This window comes from Oryzias latipes, chromosome 8 (assembly GCF_053564925.1).
Source record: "Oryzias latipes strain Hd-rR chromosome 8, Olatipes_Hd-rR_3.1".
NCBI classification, from domain to species: domain Eukaryota; kingdom Metazoa; phylum Chordata; class Actinopteri; order Beloniformes; family Adrianichthyidae; genus Oryzias; species Oryzias latipes.
Genome location: NC_136244.1, coordinates 2203400 through 2223740, shown reverse-complemented (window position 1 = coordinate 2223740; position 20341 = coordinate 2203400). Strand labels below are relative to the sequence as shown.

Below are 20341 nucleotides of genomic sequence, written 5' to 3'. Positions count from 1 at the left end.
ACAATCTTTTTGGGATTTAAACATATAAAAAAAAAAGAAGAACTTGGACTCTGGAAGTTCATTTAAGAAGGAGACGTCAACTATAAGCTCTGACTCTACAGCTTAAGTGTGCCTTTCAGAAATTAGACGGAGCCACACTTGCAATTAGCTTGCCTAACACTTCTGCACACAGTGTAAGCATCAGCTCTGCAGACAGCTGGGACAGTGAGGGACCATCACTCTTATTCCTAAATACTTAACATCACTTACAGACTTTACAGGGTTAGAAGCTGAAGTGGACCTCAACACTGAAACACAAATACATGGTTAATTGTGAAAAAAAAACACCTTGTCCATGGTAAATTACATAGAATTTTCAAAGCTCATTTTGAACTCAAATAAAAACTATAAATGAACTATTTCATGTTTTTCAGTAATGTGTACTGCTCTTTCATTAAACATGGCTAAATGTTCTGTGTTCTTTGTTTGCATTGAGATGCTCAGAAGTTCTGGAGAGGAAATGACAGAACAGACGGTTCCTGTTTTCAGAAATCTATACATTTTAGCTGAAACTTCTTGTTTTTCAGTAGATTTTAGGTGCAGTTTAACTTCACCGACTGTCCGAGTTCTGCATTCCCTGCTTCAGTGCGTTATTAGAGCAAATTTCATAATTCTGGGATGTTTTAACAGAATAGGGTAAAGGTGATCATTTTTAAAGAACTCATGTTTCTTATAATATTTTGTAAGAAAAAAATCCATTTGAACTTCGGAAGCGAATACAGTCTTGAATTTATATTAATTATTATCCTTGACAGTGATTAATGAATTACCTGTGGCTTGGACAGTATTTGTATTAGTTAAATTATGAAGGAAAAACATTGTTGCCTGAACTGAACAGTAAAATCAGGTTCAATCGCAGCCCAAAAACCATCAGCCAGAGCTGTTGGTCTGAACTGTGACTGTTCACTCAGTGATTGGTCAACCGCTCCCTGAATTGACCCAAACAGCTGCAGGCATCTGGAAAACAAAGCACATGTAAATGAGTCACTGTGCTGCGTTCAGGATCACCTGCAGCTCTGCAGGCACAAGGCCCCCTCCTGCTGGCCACAGAGAAGATGTCTTCCCTGAAGGGGAGCTCCGTTCCTTTTGCAGATCTGTTGGTTTGTCTGCTTCACAGTCTGCCAGGTGACCAAGAAAGAGGATGTCAGGAATCAAATAAAGGCGTAGTTGTAAAAAGTAAAATACTTACTGGAGCCTAATCAAATCCAAAGCTGTATTTCAGCATGTTTTAAATTATTGAAACTTGTTGAAACAACGGTGTAAAAACACTGTTTTTAGGTTTTTCTTGAACTTTTGTAGAAAAAAGAACAACTTTGCTCTGTAGGAGCTCAAATCTCACGTGTGTGAGGTAGAAAGAAGCTTCTTGCTCCTGACACACAAAGTCTGCATGTTCTGATCGCTCACTTTTTACACAAAATTCCATCAAGTGGTGAAACATTTCACACCTTTTTTCACAAATGTATTTGTTTATTGCAAGTAGTCTGTAATCTTATTTAATCACGATCTGTTTTTTGGAATTACAAGTAAGAAACCTAACACATTTGACATGTATTATATATGTTTGGCTAAAATCTCTTGAAGGAAGTATTGAAGGATTAGGAATTAAATATTTTTCAGTGCTAAGTACACCTACACACTCACACTAACACACACACACCCATGCACACAGGGCTGTTCTCTTGTTAAATCAGGTCAAGTTCAAGGACGTCCGACACAATGAATGCTGGGTAACACCCTGGTCTGCATTCATGTGAATAATTGCCTCTGTATAATAGGAAAGCTGCATGCTGGCTTTAATGACTGAGAGAGGCATAAAATCAGACTTTTCATGATGCAGCGAACTGCACAAACAGCATTAAACTGACAGCAGATGGGCTGATACTGGATATGATCAGCAGCGGAAGATGATCATTAAGTAAAACACATAGTAATATGCAGACATTTGAGGTCTGGACCAGACTTTAAACCTGATCCAGTGCCTGAAACAAGAGAGAGAGAGAGAGCAGGAAAAACAGAAGCAACTTCATTTGTTTTCATATAAATTGCTGCATGCCTGTAACCTATTTAAAAGTTTGTTGCAATTATGGTTTTTAAATTTCTTTTTAACAATAGACGCCGTTCAGGTTTTTCTTTTGGGTTCATTTCTTTCATAAAATAGCATTTAGATATTTTTCAAAGACCCAGATGTCGCATAAGGATGTCATAATAACTGAAATTTAGAGAGAACATGTATTCTTTATTTTGCATCTCGTCTTCTATAAGCACAAGAATAGAAAATAAAAGCAAGTGTTGATCAAAGGTTCTAGCCCGCAAACAGAACACGTTTGAAGAGAACGGAAAACTGAAAACCAGAGGGCAAAAAAAAAATAAATAAATACCAAAAGTGTTGGTTTTTCTGCAGCTGGAGTGTTCAGTGGAGCAGAAGATGCTTCTCACACCAGCAGCCCGTCATCCCTGTTTGTTGAAGTAAGCAGTTAGTCGTTTGGTCCTTCTCATGAACTCTATTCAGTTTGGGGCAAAGAGAAGAAGTTTCAAGTGATTTTTAAAGAAATGCAGACAGAACAGAGCAACTCAAATGGGCACAACAAGGTCTCTCTTTTTTCTTCCTGAAAATCAAGCAGTTTGGACATTTCTTCTGTCAGAAGTTTACTAAAATACTAAAAAGAAAACACAAGTAGGTTAGTGTTTTTCACCATTGGTTTAATAAATTTATATTTATTCCTGCCCCTTTTGAAGAATCCAACTTTCTTTACATTTTTATGTGAAAACGGAAGGTAAAGAAAAATACAGAATAATAATAATGAAAAATAGTGAAATATAGAGAAATAAATATAAAGTTACTAAGAAAAATCAAAGAACTACACTGAAAATAATAAACAATAATTAGAAACACTACAAGGACTAAACAAATCGATATTTAAACCTAATTAATCTGCTTTTTCTTAGTTTTTTTTCCCTCTCTGGGTCTTATAGATATATTTTTGAATAATATTTTTATTTTTTTATAAATCGAAAGTCGTTTACCTATCACTCATTCTTGCAGCTCCTTTTAAAACTGTGTTGGCGTCGTTACTTCTTGGTCAAATCCTCAGAATTCTAGCTCCACCTTTTTTATCCAAAAGCATCTAAATTCAGATTGAAGAAAGGGTTTAAAAAAAGAGTGGAAAGCAGAGCCAGACTACATTAATCCCGGCGATTGTCATGGTTTGGTTTGGCCTGGTCTGCGTTCACGTCAGGTCAAAACTCACACATCTACTAGTCAAAAATAGATCTAAATGATTAGAAGCAAAACAAATGCATTATCAAAAGAATGACCAAAATGCTGGGAACAAGGGAAGCACGTCCAGCACAGCTGTCACGCACGCACAGGCGTGAAGAGGAAACGTTTGTAGAACTGAAGGAATGAAAACATTTTTTGGAACAAAGCAGAAACAGCTGATCGGCGCGCTTGGGGTTGAAACGCTGCTGCTCTGCTGCGTCCATGTGCTGAAAGACATGTGTCCGCCGGCGCAGCAGGGTGATCAGACCGTCTGCTCCACAAACGCACCCAGAGCAGAGGAGCAGACCAGACAACAGTCACCAACAAGTTCCCAAATGTCTGGAGCTCCGCTGAAACAGGCCGCCGTGGTTTTGCTGCGTCTTTACGCAGCCTTTGACTCCACGCTAAAACTGATAAGTTTTTTCCACTTCATTCAAAGACATAAAGATTTTCTGAAGAAAACGGAGTGTGGCCAAATCCTGAAGACGCACTGCTGCTTGGAATCGACACGTTTTTCACCACAAGGACGCAGCAGCGTTTAAACCCAAACGAACAAGCTCCGCAGCGATGTGTGCAACCGACTTAAACTTGAAGACATGACTTTGATTTATTATGAAAAGCTTTTACAACAACCAGGTTTAGTTTAGTTGAATTTGTTCTATTTGAGATCATAATTTAATCTAAAGACGATAAAAGCGCTGAAAGACTTTGTTCAAAACAAAAAGAAATAAAGACAGAATCAAAGAAAACGGAAAAGCAGGAAAGCCTAAAGAAAATGAAACAGTTATAGTTGGGCCTATACCTGCTGAGCTGTGGTCAAAATGTATTGAGTGTGTTTTTTTCCACAGCAGTTTACCTGCAGAAGGTGAATATTCTCGCAACAGATTGAAGATGAACTTTTACTGTGCAGCAAAGTTTTCTGGTGTTTCAACAAAATGCTTTGTTAAAAAAAGAACCTCTTCTGTCAAAGACAACATCACCAAAAAACATCTTTCCCAAGTTTTCATCTTCATTTTTTAGAACTTAAGAAGAATATTTCACTTTTGGACTCCAACGTTTTATTTATTTGATTTGATATGTTGCGTAATGTCAAATCGTTGAAAATGTAATACAAACATAATTTCGGTACATTTGTCTAACATTAGCACTAAAACATTCGTTGTTCATTACAAAGTTTTCCCCGCCATTCATTCATCTTCTCTTCCTTCTCCCCGCTGTTGTGCTGAAGCGCGCAGCGGTGTCACGGAGCCGCGTGTCACGATGCCGGTTTCCCAGACTCAGGTCTCCAGCACCAAGAAGGCTGCAGGCCTTGAACTTCAGTCCTGTCTGTCTGCACCCCCCCCCCCCCCCCCATGTGTTAAACTTGACCTTGGCCCTTGCTGCCTCTCAGACCACAGCTCAGAGCTGTCTGGGTGGTTTCTGCGTGTTTGTGTGCGAGATTCCGAGTCTATTTTTTGTTTTATACTTTGTCTTCAAAATGAAAAAATGAATTTTCACGTTCCCGTGGTGAGCTGGTGATGTTTCAGTAGATGTCACCTGATGGAACGACGCTTTGTTCCAAACATGCCTGACCTGCAGGTGTGTTTGTGCAGATGTGGAAAATCATGTCAGCTTGATCTCAGCTCGAGAATTTGACCATTTGGCCCTCGTGCGAAAAAAGAAACAAAAAGACGGAAAAGCAACAACACGTCAAATAAAAGCACACAAAAACAAACTGCGTTTTCTTTATAATTCGAGGCTGTATCCACCATATATTGCAGCACAGAAAACTCAATAACAATTCACTGAACGGGAATTCGTGACTGAATGTCTTTATGTTGAACAGATTTTAATTATTTCACAATTACGAATTTAGACTTTGCTAAAGAGAATAAAACTCAGAAAGAAAATCCGTTTATCCCACGATTTAAACAGAAATAACCATTATTTCACAGAAAACTCAAATGAGCTGATTTATAATCAACAATATAATTACAGATAATTAAAAAAAACAGCTTGAGCTTGTTTTTTCCTGGGATTTCAACACAGGCGCGTGCGTGTAAACAAGCTGATTTATAAACTTTCACTTATTTTATTTTCTATCATTTGTGATGTTAATTTGTTTTTATTCCGATATAATAATACAGAGACGATATAATGTCTGTATAGCTCAAATATGTTTGGAGGCCATGCTCCGCGTGCGTGTCACCTGGCGAAGCTTTCTTTACCCTTCCGCCATCGGTCCTCCGTTTCATAGCAGATTTAGAAACTTAAAGCGCACAGACAGTAAAGAAATCCTTTGTGGGGGCAATTCTTACTCAGACCAAACGCGCGTTTATGTGGAAGCAGAAAAGTTCAGTCTGCAAACAAAAGAAACGACAGGAAGCACTGGAGTTTGGAAAAGCACATACGTTTGAAAAACCGCGAGTGTCACGCGCGCTGAGCATCTGAGAGCCGCATGGAGGAAAACGCAGGTGACGTTTTCCTAGAGGAGAAGGATCTTCATGTCTTTAATCCAGGAATGGCGTTATTTTTGTTTTACTGTAGTGGCATGTAAAATATGTTTTCATACAGAAACGGAGTCATAATTTGAATTTTTCAGAACTCAGAGAAATAATTGCTGACTTTTTAGTTTCAGCTCGAGGATCTGATGACAGGACTCTGTGCGTAATTGAGAATGTTTGCGCACAAAGGATTCCGTCTATTGAAACTCAGAGCTTTTGGTTCCAAAAAAATGTTTAAGCAAACTGGAGCAGGAGCACGCGGCAGAGGCGCGCCAGAAACGTATACGTGCTCATGCCTCTCTCGTGCCACAGATCGAACCTCGTAAAAATATTTTCCTCTGACTGACAGCTCCATCCAGCTCTGTTGTCTTCCCTTTTCTCTCATCCCATCACGTGACCACAAGTCCTTATCCAATGGACAGTCATCTAGAGCCCGAGGGCTTCTGCGTAAAGGCCGAGGCTGGATGTAACGGCGCTCCAACCCGTTACCGAGACTCTGCGTCTGAGAGCGCCGTCGAGGGAGCACGTGTCCAGGCAGAGGAAGTGCGTGAAGTTTATGCGTGTGCAGACGAACCGCACCGTGCATGTTCAGGTGCGGCCAGTGGGGAACAGCGGTCCACCTGCGTGAGCAGATGTAGCAGCTGCGCGCCGTGACCGGACAGAGTTCAGAGGAAACGGCGGCAAAGCGGAGGCGGGCTGGGAAACGGCGCGCATATGACATCCCCCCTGGTCCTGAATCCTCGCTGGCCAGCGGACGCGGTGATGTTTGTGTATGACAACAACCTGGACGACATGAGCAAGAACATGGACGGACTGGTTGGCGGCGGGAATTTTGCGACGGCGGCGAGCCAATGCCGCAACATTATGGCGCACTCGGCGGCCGCCGCAGCCTTGGGGGGCCACGCGTCCGGCCTGATGCACTCCTCAGCCGGTTTCTCCACGGTGGACGTGTCCACCTCAGGCTCCGGAGAAACCGCTGCGACCTCGGGGAAGCAGTGCGCCGCTGGACAGTGCGCAGCCGCCGCCGCCATGCCGCACCAAAGCTCTTCCGCCGCCACCGCGCTGCCCTACGGTTACTTTGGGAACGGCTACTATCCCTGCAGGATGGGTCGAGGCTCTCTTAAATCGTGCACCCAGGCGGCCGGAGCCGCGCTCAGCTCGCAGTACATGGACACGACGGTGAGTCCCGACGAGTACCCGAACCACCGGGCAGCAAAGGAGTTCGCGTTTTATCACGGATATCCGAGCCCGTACCAGTCCATGGCGAGCTACCTGGACGTGTCGGTGGTCCAAACGCTGGGAGCCGGGGAGCCGCGCCACGACAGCCTGTTACCCATGGACGGCTACCAGCCGTGGGCTCTGAACGGCTGGGGGGGGCAGATGTACTGCTCCAAGGAGCAGGCGCAGGCGGGCCACCTTTGGAAATCCGCGCTGGCTGGTGAGTGCTTCCGTTCACCCGCGTGTTTGCACGAACAGAAGGACGTGTTCCATAAAACAAACAACGTGATTATTACTGTAACACGCCGGGCGGGATCGAAGGCAGTTGGACAAAAGGTGAATAATTATGCGGCAGCAGACGAAACGCATGTTCAGAGCAGAGACTGTGGTTGATGTTAATGAGCTCAAACAATTTCATGGTTTTATGAGCTTTAAAGTAAGACAAGCTGTTTGCGCCCGGAAATGACGACAGAAACGTGTTTAACAGACAGTAAAGCAGAAATGAGCAACTTTCAGACCCACAAGGACTAATTATCATTTAAGTTTCTGTCCCAGCATCCTCTACGGTGATGATGCCGGAGCCAGAAGCCTAGAGGCCTAATTTGGAGAACATTATTTGACCTAACAAAAGGCTCGTTTAACATTTCTGCGTCCATGTTGACTGACGACGGCTGCAGAGCGCGTGTTTTACGCAGGGAAGCGTGCATGTCCCGCTCTGTTTGCAGCAGTCAGTGTGTGTGCGCGCACGCGTGCAACCCCGAGCTCAGCCGCCTCTCTGTCCTCTCTCTCCGTCAGATGTGGTGGCGCATCAGCACGACGGCTCGCCCTTCCGCCGCGGCCGGAAGAAGCGAATCCCGTACACCAAGATCCAGCTGAAAGAGCTGGAGAAGGAGTACGCGGCCAACAAATTCATCACCAAGGACAAGCGCAGGAAGATCTCCGCCGTGACCAACCTGTCGGAGCGACAGATCACCATCTGGTTCCAGAACAGGCGCGTCAAGGAGAAGAAGTTCGTGGCCAAAGTGAAGAGCAGCGCGCCGTAAACTGCGCTGTGGATCCTTCAGGAGAAGGACTGTTTTCCGAGCCAGTTTTGACCACACTGGGACCGACCTTTGTCGCGCTCAGAGAAAAATCAAAACCAGAAGAAAATAACCAAAGCCCCTCTACCAGAAACTCATCTGAGTCTGTATATAGAGCTCTCTCTGCCTGCATTCCTGTCATGTATGTTCCGTGTGTCTTCGTGTTCGTGCGTCCGGGTCCAGTACAGCCCGGAACCCTCTTCTCTTCTCCTTGCTCGTCCGTGAACCAGTAACTGAACTATATATAAGTCATAATAAATTCTTTTAGAAAGAACCTAATGGTGTCCAGACGGGTTTATCTTAAAAATCAGCCTGTTGGATCCTCTCGTCATCTTTTTAAATTTCAGACAGGAAAACGAATCAACCCGAACTTGAAAGACCTGAGCGAGGCAGGATCCACCCCACATGATGATCCGGAAAACCGGGCCGCAATCCGGACCAAAACCCACCAACGGATCCGCTTTTAAGATCACTAAGCATCAATTAACACATTTACTTAAATTTTCCGGACTCAAACCAAAACTCTGCCTGTTTTTTCCACCGGTTTGCAGAACATCAAAGCTTTTTTTCCCTCAGACTTATGATTACACACAAAGCAGGCTCCATAATTACATTAATTGAAAAAAATGATTTGCCTTTGTTAAAAAAAATCAATATTTGTTTAACTTGTAATACATTTCACGTTTTTCATTTTCATTTTATTATCAAATTTTAGGGTTATTTTCCTCGACAAATCGGTAGAATAGCGACGCCGCAGAACAAAATAATTCATTTAATTACGTTCACTTCACTCCGCAATTGTGTTTTTTTTTCCAGATGAAAAAAAACTTAAAAAAATGAATGGCTTGTTGCAGCGCGAAAAACCTCATAACCGTTTAAAATGTTTCTGCGTAAAACATCCCTGCTGCGCGCGAGAGAGACGGTCTCGAACCAGCGACTCCAACTGAACATGGAAAAAAAGACAAAAATCGGACTTTAAACAAAAAGATTAAGCTCATAAATATGTTTTAGGTTTGGTGACAAACGGATGACGCAAAAGATCAATTAAAAATGTTTGTCATAGGCCTAAAATAGAAAAAAGAAAATCCAAAAGATTAGATAGATAGATAGATAGATAGATAGATAGATAGATAGATAGATAGATAGATAGATAGATAGATAGATAGATAGATAGATAGATAGATAGATAGATTTTTAAATGTTGTTTTATTCTTAATCTAAGCTATACAGAGACACATTTCATTTGCATCTAAGTGCGCGCGCCCGTTAACCCTTAACATTGAACTTGAAAAACGGCTCCGCCGGCTTGTTGACTCTCTCCACGGATCCGTCTCTGTCCTTTAAAGCCAACAAAACGCACGGAAGCTCGCAGGCTCGTAAAGCTCCTCTTTCCCTCTGGTCCAGATACCAGGGAGGAGGAGGAGGGGCAGGAGGAGGATGAAGAGGCCAGGCTGCCACAGTACCAGCCTCATGTTGATCAGAAGCGGTAGGATACTCCGTCACAGCAGCTGAAAAGCCCGGGACTCTGCGCGCACTCTGCCGCGCTCATGCCGCTGACGCGCACACGAGTCCCGGGCTTTTTTAGAAAAGTCCCGCCGCTGAACGTGAGACAAATTTCTGTTTTCAGGACAAAAATATTTACAAAATTCAACGTTTAATTTTAAAACAGAACTTTTTCAGAAATGTTTGACATTTTCGAACTAAAACACCTTAAATGTGGCAGCAAATGATGGCAGACATTACTGGAGGACCAGTTTAAAATGTAGGCCAGACGAATAAAAAATGTTCCTCCACTTTTAATAGAAAATATGATTCTATCTTAATCCATAAATCATGTAATGTTTATTAAATACTGTTCAAAGTATTTTCATGCTGTTAAATATTGACGCCTCAATGAAATTATATCGGAACTTGATTTATGAAGTATTTGTGGATTATTGGCTGAGGCAGATGCAGAGAAATCACAAATCTGTCAATCTGAAAGAAAAAAGTAATTTAGATGATTAAAAGTGCATGGAAGGATGGATAATTAAATATCTAAATTCTCATATTGTGATGCTGGAAATTAAGCAGAAACTGTTTTCTAAATTCTGCCATAAATGCTGCAGATTTAAATGATGTGAATTTTTGTGTTTTATTCAAAACAAGAGAAAGATCAGAACAATGCAAACAAGATGTTAACTTTTCTGTTATTTAAAATACAGAAAATCCATTTCATCCAGATTTGCAAAACACCTGTAACACAATATTCTATTCTATTCTATTCTATTGGACCCCCTCAAACACACACACACTCATCCACAAACACACACACAAACACACACAAAAACTCCCCAGAGTCTTCTTTATGTTTAAGAGCAGGAATGCGGGACTGAGGCTCGTTTTTCTGTCTCAAGTTCATGTCCAACAAACCACACACACAAACGCACACACACACACACACACACCCACACACACACACACACACACCCTCTCTAACGTTTTTACCACCTTCCCTCTCCTCCTCCGTCTGCAGTGTGAACTGTCTTTTTGTTTTCTTCGGCTGGACTTTGCAATTGAACTTGAGACAGACAGACAGCTCGTAAACAGTTAGTGGTCTGGCCTCTGTCTGCTCAGGACAGCCGGGAGGGGCCAGAGGGCTGAGAAGGAAACACTGCGTCAGGTTTTACCAGAAACCCTGAAGACACTTGGAGCTGCTCTGCTATTTTCTTAATCTGATTGGGTCGTATCTTCTGTGAGTCTGATCTTTTGTTTGCAAATATTAAAAATGGCTTCTCCAACACTGAAAACACCGGAGGAAAGTTAATAAAATCAGGTGATTCTGTAAAGTTTGTGAAATTATCCTAAAACCTAATGTAACACACACTTTAGTGTGTCGTGTCACGCACATTCAGAGTGTGGACTAGAGTTGCTCAGAGGTTGTCCGTTTCTAATTGTTTTCTGCAAATCGTTCAGATGTCAACTTCAATGCCTTTCATGTTATCGTCACGGAAAACATTCAACATTTGTACATTTAAAAGAATAAATGCACTTTTCATAACCTAAACTAGTTGGAATCAAAGGTCAAAGGCTTTTATTTAATTCACTTTCATTTTACATAATTAAGTGATAACGTTGATGCACACAAACTGACAAAAGTGTCACTGTCCAAAACAGGTGTGTGTCCCCATGAATTTATAAAGGAGAAATTATTGAAAAAACAGGCATTTAGCTAATCATCAACATCACATAAAAGCAGAAAAAAACAAACATATGTAAAATATCTTAGTTGTCTAATTGAAAATGACAGATTAAGTGTTGGAAAATTTCAGTTTAATCCAGATGTGAATTTTTTGTTCTTGTTTATAAATGTTAAGAATAGTTTTAATTAATAAGAATATTGCTTCCAAAAATCATTATTTAAAAAAAGAAGATCTTGTTCAAGGCCCTTTGGATTTCTTAAAACCTTTTAAGACAAAAGATTCAAATCTCTTTAAGACCCAAATCTGGATGTCTTGAAGACGAAGCTGCTGGACAGAAAAGAAACCAGACAAGATGTGCTGTGATTGGGATTTTGCTTTAGATGTTTTTTTGAGCAAATAAAAATAATGAAATACACTCATCAGCTACTTTATCAGGTCCACCTTAGTATCGGGTTGGACCCCCTTTTTCCATCAGAACCGCCTTAATCCTTGCTGGCATAGAATCAAACTGGAAACATTCCTCAGAGTTTGGTCCATGTTGACATGACAGCATCACACAGTTGCTGCAGATTTGTCTGGTGAACATCCATGATGCTGATCTCCCGTTCCACCACATCCCAAAGGTTCTCTATGAGGTTCTGTTGACCGTTTGAGTCCAGGGAAGCCATTGTTATGTTCTAGAAACCAGTCTGACATGATTCCAGCTTTAGGACATGGAGCCTTATCCTGCTGGAAGTAGCATCAGAAGATGGTCCACAGAAAGGGATGGACACGGTCAGCAACAACACTCAGGTAGGCTGTGGCGTTGCTACTAATGGGCCCAAAATGTGCCAAGAAAATATCCCCACACCATGACACCACCACCACCAGCCTGAACCGTTGATACAAGACAGGATGGATCCATGCTTCCATGTTGTTGACCCTACCATCTGAATGTGGCAGCAGAAATGGAGACTCATCAGACCAGACAACATTTTTCCATCTTCTATGGTCCAGTTTTGGTGAGTCTGTGTGAGTTGTAGCCTCAGTTTCCTGTCCTTAGCTGACAGCAGTGGTAAGCGGTGTGGTCTTCTGCTGCTGTAGTCCATCTGCTCCAGGTTGGACGTGTTGTTCTTTCAGAGATGCTCTTCTTGGTTGGAACCAGTGGGTCTTTGAGTTCCTGTTGTCTTTCTATCAGTCGCTAATTTGCAGCATTTGTCCATTTACAAACTGAGGCGGATACGTATCCGCCTCACAGTTTAGGGGGCGTTTTTGTAAAACTCTCACGCATTTCCATGTGGACAAATGTAGCTACTACACATTTTAGGATGAGACTGGGTTGCTTTTTTACAAGAAAGATAAATAAAAAATGAGAAGAAAAAAATACCAGAAAAAACAACAGTTAATGTTAAAAAATACCTATAAAATGTAAAAACAGACACATCATATGGATAAAAACACACATTAAAACATGTGTCCAGCGCTGCTGCTGCTACAACTAAGATGCAGTTTGCTTCTGAAAACGGCTCAAACTGGTCACAGATGAGTGGGAAATGTCTTTCACAGAAAGTGGAGTTTCAGCAAAAAGGAACGGTTTTCATTTGAGACTGCTCTGGTGGATCTGCACCTGGATCTAATTTATAAATCAAAGTCCTTTAATATTTATGTGTCACTGCTTTGAGACATTAAAAATCATTTAAAAAAGTAAAATTGATCAAATGTCTAAACATTTGCCACTGAGCCAACAAAGACGAAACATCAAGAACATGCAGCAGACAGAAACTGGGCTTAAGAAGAACTGCTTTTTTTTCCTGCTAAATGTCTAAGTTTGTTTGTTTTTTCTCCTAAAAACCCTCACCACAGTTAAAATGAATATTGTCTGAGCAAAAACCTAATTTTTCCACTTATCCGGTCTGTTGAAGAAAGGAATTCAGGTCTTTTCACGTTTTTCCAGCTGACTTTCAGTTAGCATGAAGCAGAAAAACGCAGATCTTTACGAGAATCAGCTTTGGTGTTCTAACCATCAGAACCACAGATAAATAAATAACATAAACGTCCGGACATCTCATTACTGATGCACAGATGGACATTATTTCAGCATGTTTACCATTCAGGAAAGAAACGGTGTTTTACAGTCATGTCTAAGACTCCCATAAACACACACACGCGTGTGTTTGTGTGTCACTGCGGTCATGTTTGCAAGTGCAGACAGTAAACGTACAGAATGAGTGAGATGTTCACGTCATAAACTGAAACAGAGGCAGAACACAGAAATATCAATAAAAGAAACTCCAGCATCATTAAAAAGAACAACAAAAGCAATAAAAAACAAACCAAAAAACAAGCGGACAAAAGTTTTGACCCCCCCCCCCCCCCCCCAGCCTTTCAGGTAACATCTGACTGAACATATTCCCTAATATGGGACTGCATGGTGGCACAGTGGTTCTCGTTCCACAGCAAGAAGGCGTTGGTTCAAGTCCCAGCTGCACGTTCTCCTCGTGAATGTGTGGGTTTTTGCCGGTTTAATTCCTCCCAGTCCTAAAACTTTGTCCCAGGGTGTGACTGTGTGGCAACAGCCAGGCGACCTGTTCAGGGTGAACCCCTCCTACGCCCAACAGGGTTAGGCTCCAGCAACCCTGTGACCCCAAAAGGGATACGATGAAGATGGAAGGATGATCGATTTCAGAGACAATCTATGAATGTGAAAAAGCACAAAGATCCAACCAAAACTAGGAAAAACAAACCCTTACTTTCAACAATGCCTCTAATTGAAGTGGTCTAATTTTACAATAATAAACATTTCTGCCTGGTTTCAAAAGATTTTATGGCTCTGCGGTGATAATGAAGATTAATGAGTTTTTTTTCCCTAAATTTCTGTGTTTCCTTTTATACATGAGAACAGAATGAAGGACTCACGTTATAATAATTATTATTATTATTATTATTATTATTATTATTATTATAAAAAAGTAAGTTTTGGAAAATCCCCAGTGTGTCTTCAGAGTCGGACTTCTGTGTGAAGTTGTCACCTTACACCACCCACGACATAAAGTATTAAAAGCACAAATTCTGAGTGTCTGTGATCAGGACGGATCAACAGGGATGTAATTTAGGAGATAAGGAGCAACTGAGTCCTCCCTGTAAAATTCCAGCTCAAAGCCAAGCTCCAATGTCAGCCATGAAGTGCAACTTTTATGGACATAGCATAGATACATAACTTGTTTTATGCATAAATGGATAAGACGAATGAAATCCCTTCTAAATGTCAGTTTAGCCCCCCTTACAGTTTGATCCTGTTTTCCCCTTTGTTGATGTTCTCGCTTATTATGCATTGGATAAATACTTTATTTGTTTATTTATTTCCTTCTCAAATTTAGAATAGTATTTAACATTGCAGATGAGGCACAATAGGAAGTTTTTATGTGCTGGTCTGGATAAATGCAGAGGGATGTCTCAGAAAGGACATCCAATGGAAACCTGCTCCTTTCCAATTGTAAAAATGTTCAATTGTACAAAACTCATGTAAACATATTTGGTATCCAACTATTTTCATGAAAGGAACAAAAGATAAAAAAAAAATGAAACCAAAATCCAAACCAAGAACGTCAGTGAACTCAGGGAGTGAGGGTCCAGGAGAGGATGGAGGTGGATGAATGGCTGTGGAGACCTCGAAAGAGAGCAAGAACTCTCATCTAATAAAATATTCAGTTTGTCTATATTACTTTAGTGACATTTGGACATGAGTGTTAATTCACATGACCTGCTTGGACAGGAAACTTGATTCAGGTTTAGATAAACCCCCATCAGAGTCCAATAGTCACCTCAGAACTGAAATCACATGAATCAAAAAAAGAATAAAACAATAGCTAAAGTAAAAGAAAAAAACATTACAGAATGTTTGTGTCTTTCGAGCAGACCCAAAACGCTCACAGGAATTTAAGGATAATCACATTTTATATCTAGAACTTGATTTTAGACCTTTTCCATTTCAGGCTTTCGTGTTTTTCCCGCCAGTCTCAAACCAGATTCATGGCCGGACAGGCCGCGATGAAAAGGCTGCAGTCCTCCTAGCTGCAGGTCCAACCTGGATCTGCAGCTAGGAGGACATTTTTCAATGTCAATAAAACCCCAAAACATTTACAAATAGATTTCTACATTAGCTGCGTTTAGATGGACAAGAGTGAATGAACACCTGCTTTGAATAAAAACCTGTTTGGTGTTTTTGGGGTTTGACTTTTCAATGTAAGACTCATTAATTCTTTGGGGAAACTTGTCTTATGCTTCAGAATTCGGTAGAAAACCAACAGAATTGTCACCAGTCAAACAGGTTTTAACACTAAATAATTTTTTCAAAGGATTTTTTATAAGTCCCAGTTTTCATAACATTTGGTATTGTTCATTGTATGGATTTTTAAAAAGTAACCTTTAGAACAAAAAGCATAAACTCTAAACTCCTTTAGCTGAAACTTTACATTCCTTTAAGTTTTCCCATTATAACATATTTTAGTACCACTCAGGTATCTGAAAGTTTGATCAAAGTTTCACTTTTATGACCTGTCAATCACTCTACACACGTATTTGAGACAAAGAAAACGGCAGTTTATGGTCAGTTCTTTTTCTCCATCTAGTGTTCAAAGTAGGGAACTGCTTCAGCTTTTAGATAGTTGTCTCTATGGCGGGAATTCCTGTCCCAAGTGAAGAAGCCTCTTTTTATAACAGCACAAAAATCCTCAATCATCTGTTCTTGAAGCAGACTCTGGAATTCTTTGAGACTTTATGGTCCACATGGTCGTGTTTTTGTTAGTTGGGGCTACATAGTGTTCCCCTATTTATTGCAGTATAAAACATTGAATGAATGATAATGGTGTTTTTTCTCATTTGTTAATAATGATATCAAAGGTAACTTTGATGTACACCATTAAAATTCAGACCAAATAGGAAAAGCACTCTTGTAAATAAAAATATCCCTAACTTATTGTATATACTGAATATCTCCAATAAACAGGTAAACATTCTGTCCCTCACTGACCTGTTTCTTCTTTAGGAGGAAGGAGAAGGGGCCAGGGCAGTTCTGCTGCAGGAAGATGCTCCTCTGAAGTTCACATTGGTTGCAGTTCCCATCCGGTTACAGTTTTGACCACAAGCCTGATGTTTTTATGAACAGGATGCAAAACTCCAACCATGATGAGACGATTATTATATATTTTCTGACCCAAAGTAGAATTTTTCTGTTTTCTTAAAAAGAAAAGAAAATCTGAAATTAGTCAGTTATGATCAGCTAGAATATCTTTAAAGTGAATGGGTGTGTGATTTCTGGCCCTGTGACAGACTGGCGACCTGTCCAGCATGTCCCTTTGCCCACAAGTGGCCAGGATAGGCTCCAGCAGCTCCGTGAGCCCTAAAGGCACAAAACGGGTTTAGAAAATGAATGAATGAATCATCAAAGTGTTTTTGGGAAAACCGATCAAAACCAATCATGTCCTGCAGCAATGGAAGTGGTTACTAAACCACATTATGTTGCAACATTACACCTTTTTGGAATGTTGTATGGGCGTTCAGGTGGTTTTGAGATTCTGAACAACTGCACAACTTAATTGTATTGTCTGAAAATTTCTACATTTAAAATAGCCTGATATTTTCCATTACGTCATTAAACAAGTGGGGGGAAAAATCATCTTTTCACGTTTTTGTTTACTGCTCATTTTGGATGGGATTTCCAGATGTGGTACAAACAGTGTTTTTTTTTCTTAAATGTGGGTAAACAGATGAACAGGAACTCTGGCAGTCCTGCTGCTGCTGCCCCCCCAAAAGCCAAAAGTCCTCTTAGTCCCATCCAACTGCCGTAACTGATGGAAAGCTAAGAACACCTGAGGATCCAGTGGAAACGCTGTGTCAGCTGCTGGTGGAGCGACCGTCTGTCAGTCAAGTTCATTCATTTGACCAGACTGATGTCTGTGAGCGCCTGAGGAAAACAAGTGCGGTATGGAAATGATGATGAATGAGTCCATGCAAATTTTAGGACATGTTTCTGCTAAAATCTGCTGGGTTTTTTCTTGAATTATTGATATCATATACATTAATAAGACAGCAACATGTTTTCATGCATTCATGTCTGATGCAGGCAGCTACCTCGCGTTCTAAAGGAGCAGCAGTTCAGCAGTGAAAGAGGAAAAGGATTGGATCTGCAGTCTCAAGGTCACATGAGAGGCTCGGATGCAGGAGTCGCGCTTTTATGGGGCTCAGAATAAAACCCTGATTACTTCAGCCTCTGTGCGCGCGACTGCCCTGCCTCCCCGTGACGTCACAGCTGCATCTTTGTCACAGAGACGCCTTTATGGAGCCGTCAGCTGTTGACGCGCGCGCAGCAGTCTGCAGTAAAACATGCGCAGTGCACACTGGCGGGCTGAAATGAAGGAAACACTGTCACTTTGTGGGGCAGATCAAACACGCATACCTATACTTGACACATGACGCCTTTCTGTGCAACCTTTCTGCACATCTACAGACATATTTAATGTTTGATCGCTTTGACTGAATGATTATTTTTCAATCATGAACATTTTTAAGGTGTGAAAATCGCATCTATCTTCATATAATGTGTTTTTCTTGTACCACACCGCCATCTGCTGGTCATACCACCATATGACAACTTCTGTTTGGTTTTCATATTTCTTTTCTAATGCCAAACGGGGTTTAACAAGGTTTGTTTTTTCTAAATTACATTGATTGTCAGTAACACTCTGATGGGTTTACATATAGAAGATCTTTTATTGTCTCTTGAGGATCTAAAATTGCCAATAAAAGACAAAGAAACAGGAGCAGGTCTCAACAACTTCAAAATTATGCAGGTCTTCAGTCATGCAATAGATGTTCCTAAAGTGATCAAATACTGCAGCTGCATGTCATAAAGACAATACAAGCGTAATAAGAGAGTCGGGAGTCAGGGGGAAGCTATGAAAGTTTCAGTGTTGAGGCAAAATGGAATTAATGAGGGGAGACAGAAATGGGTTCCATGCTGACAGCATGAGATAAACATGAGCCTTAAGGTTCATCCTGGGGAGGGAAGAATCAGAATAATTTATTTATCCCAGAGGGAAATTGCATTTTCAGCAGCGCTCCGCTCACAGAAATTTCTACAAGGTCAGTTAAGAATAAAGAACAAAGAGAGAAATGGAAGCTGGATTAATATCTGAAAGAGAAATCGTTCCACTCAGCAGGATCCTCTTCACGCCATCCTGATGTGAGCAGTCCAATAAAACCGCAAGATCCAAAATTCCTCAAAAACAAACCAGCAAGAAGAAAAAAGGAAAATCCACACTGACAGCCACAACAAACACTGAAATTGAGCAAACAAACCGGGAAATAGATGACAGGTGAGACAGATGAGGACTGATGCAGAAAACAAGCAGCAGGCGGAGACGGGTCAGTTTGGTGACTGAAACTGATCAATTATTATGCATGAATGAATTACAGCCTTTTTATTTTTATGTGCAAATGCACTCAATGACATGACTTTGGTCATTTAGACAAACACAATCATTTATAATAAAGACTAAACAAGAAACAAAGTTTAAACTCTGACTTTGTTTTTGTGTTCTCAAATGTCTTTCAGGGAGTTTGTTTTTTGAGAATTTGACTAATTTCTCTCAAATCATGGATTGTTGCATAAAAGGAAAATCCAGCTGTTTTCTTGATGCAGCTGTAGCAGAAACCAGATTCACTCATGTTAGATTTCAGGGAGTTTCAGAATTTCAGAATCAGAATCAGAATCAGAATCAGAATCAGAATCAGAATCAGAAAGCCTTTATTGTCATTGTAACACAAGAAACTTGTGACAACGAAATTTCTGGTGCTCTCCAGCTGCTTAAACAATAAAATAGATAATCTTCTAAAGAACAATAAAATTGAGTTTAACTGAAAATATACATATGTACAAAGCTACATAACTATTCTAAATTGCATTACATTGCACTGGAAATTGTTAATATTGCACATTGGCTTCAGATATTGCACGAGTTACAGTTTTTGTGGGATTCACATTTATTTAGGAGGTGACCTATGACAATGAGGTGACCGTGGCGTTTGATGAAGACGGTGACGTCCCTTTTGGCTACAGCAGAGGATCCTCCAGTCACATGACCAGTGCAGTCTTTGTTTTGAGCTCTGTGGTCATGACTGACCATTAGAACGGAAGCAGGATAAACATGGACAGAGAGCAGAGACCTCTGCAGCGTCCGTGTCACCGGACTGATCTGATGGATTCAAGACTCGGAAGCAGCACACATGACATCCATGTTCAGGGCCGTGCGCCTTTGTGCCAGTTAGAAATGCAAATCTGGATCCATAAATCTGGTTTAATTCTCTTAATGCGCTGACTGGCCAACTTTAATGAAAAATGCTTTATTTCCCCCGTGACTCATTTCATGGGAAGCAGCTTGTGAGCGCGGCGGCGGGAAGGGGAGAGTGATTACAGGCGGTTTTAAGATGGATCTGCTTTCTTCTTTACTGTTCCTGCAGTGACACACACACTCAGAAGAAAGAGGCAGAGTGATGGCTGCGGCCTCTTCCTCCGCTGTAAAGTTTTATTGCAATCTTGGGCCTGGTTGTCATGGAAACCAGTTATATGAGCATGACGAGCTGTGGATCTACCATTTGCAGTTATGTCGGTCTGTGTGTGTGTTGGGGGGGGGGGGGGGGGGGGTCCTGTCTGTTTATAATTATGGAAGAAGGAAAAGGAGGAAGACTCAGCGAAAAGCCTGTTTTGAGCAGGTTGGGGGGGGGTAGAGTAAGTGAGAAAGAGGGGGCGGGGGGGGCAGAAACCTCCCGTCTTCTGTGTGAGGTCTTAGGAGCCACAGACAAACATTTAGGGGTGCAGAAAAGCTTGGAATGGTCTGGGGGGGGGGGGGGGGGGTCTCTACAAACATCGGCAGAAGTTCTGCACCCGAGGATTCGACCCCCTGACATCCAGTGCTGATTTGACGAATGGAGGTCTGGATGCCACATGTCACATGACGCCTCCCGACAGCTGCAGATGTTTCTGATACGAGTCTCCTGTTTGGTGTTCAGTTCCCAACAACAACGCTAAGGTGGGGAGTTCTTGGA

General features: G+C 41.3%; 1 protein-coding gene across 1 annotated transcript; it reads left to right on the top strand.

Moving 5' to 3' along the window:
- The first annotated feature begins 6218 nt into the window (after positions 1-6218).
- On the top strand, positions 6219-9064 carry hoxb13a (homeobox B13a). Its single transcript, XM_023957823.2, has 2 exons — positions 6219-7219; positions 7795-9064. The coding sequence occupies exons 1-2, from the start codon at positions 6496-6498 to the stop codon at positions 8040-8042; spliced, it is 972 nt and encodes a 323-aa protein (XP_023813591.1). The 5' UTR covers positions 6219-6495; the 3' UTR covers positions 8043-9064.
- The last annotated feature ends 11277 nt before the right edge of the window (positions 9065-20341 follow it).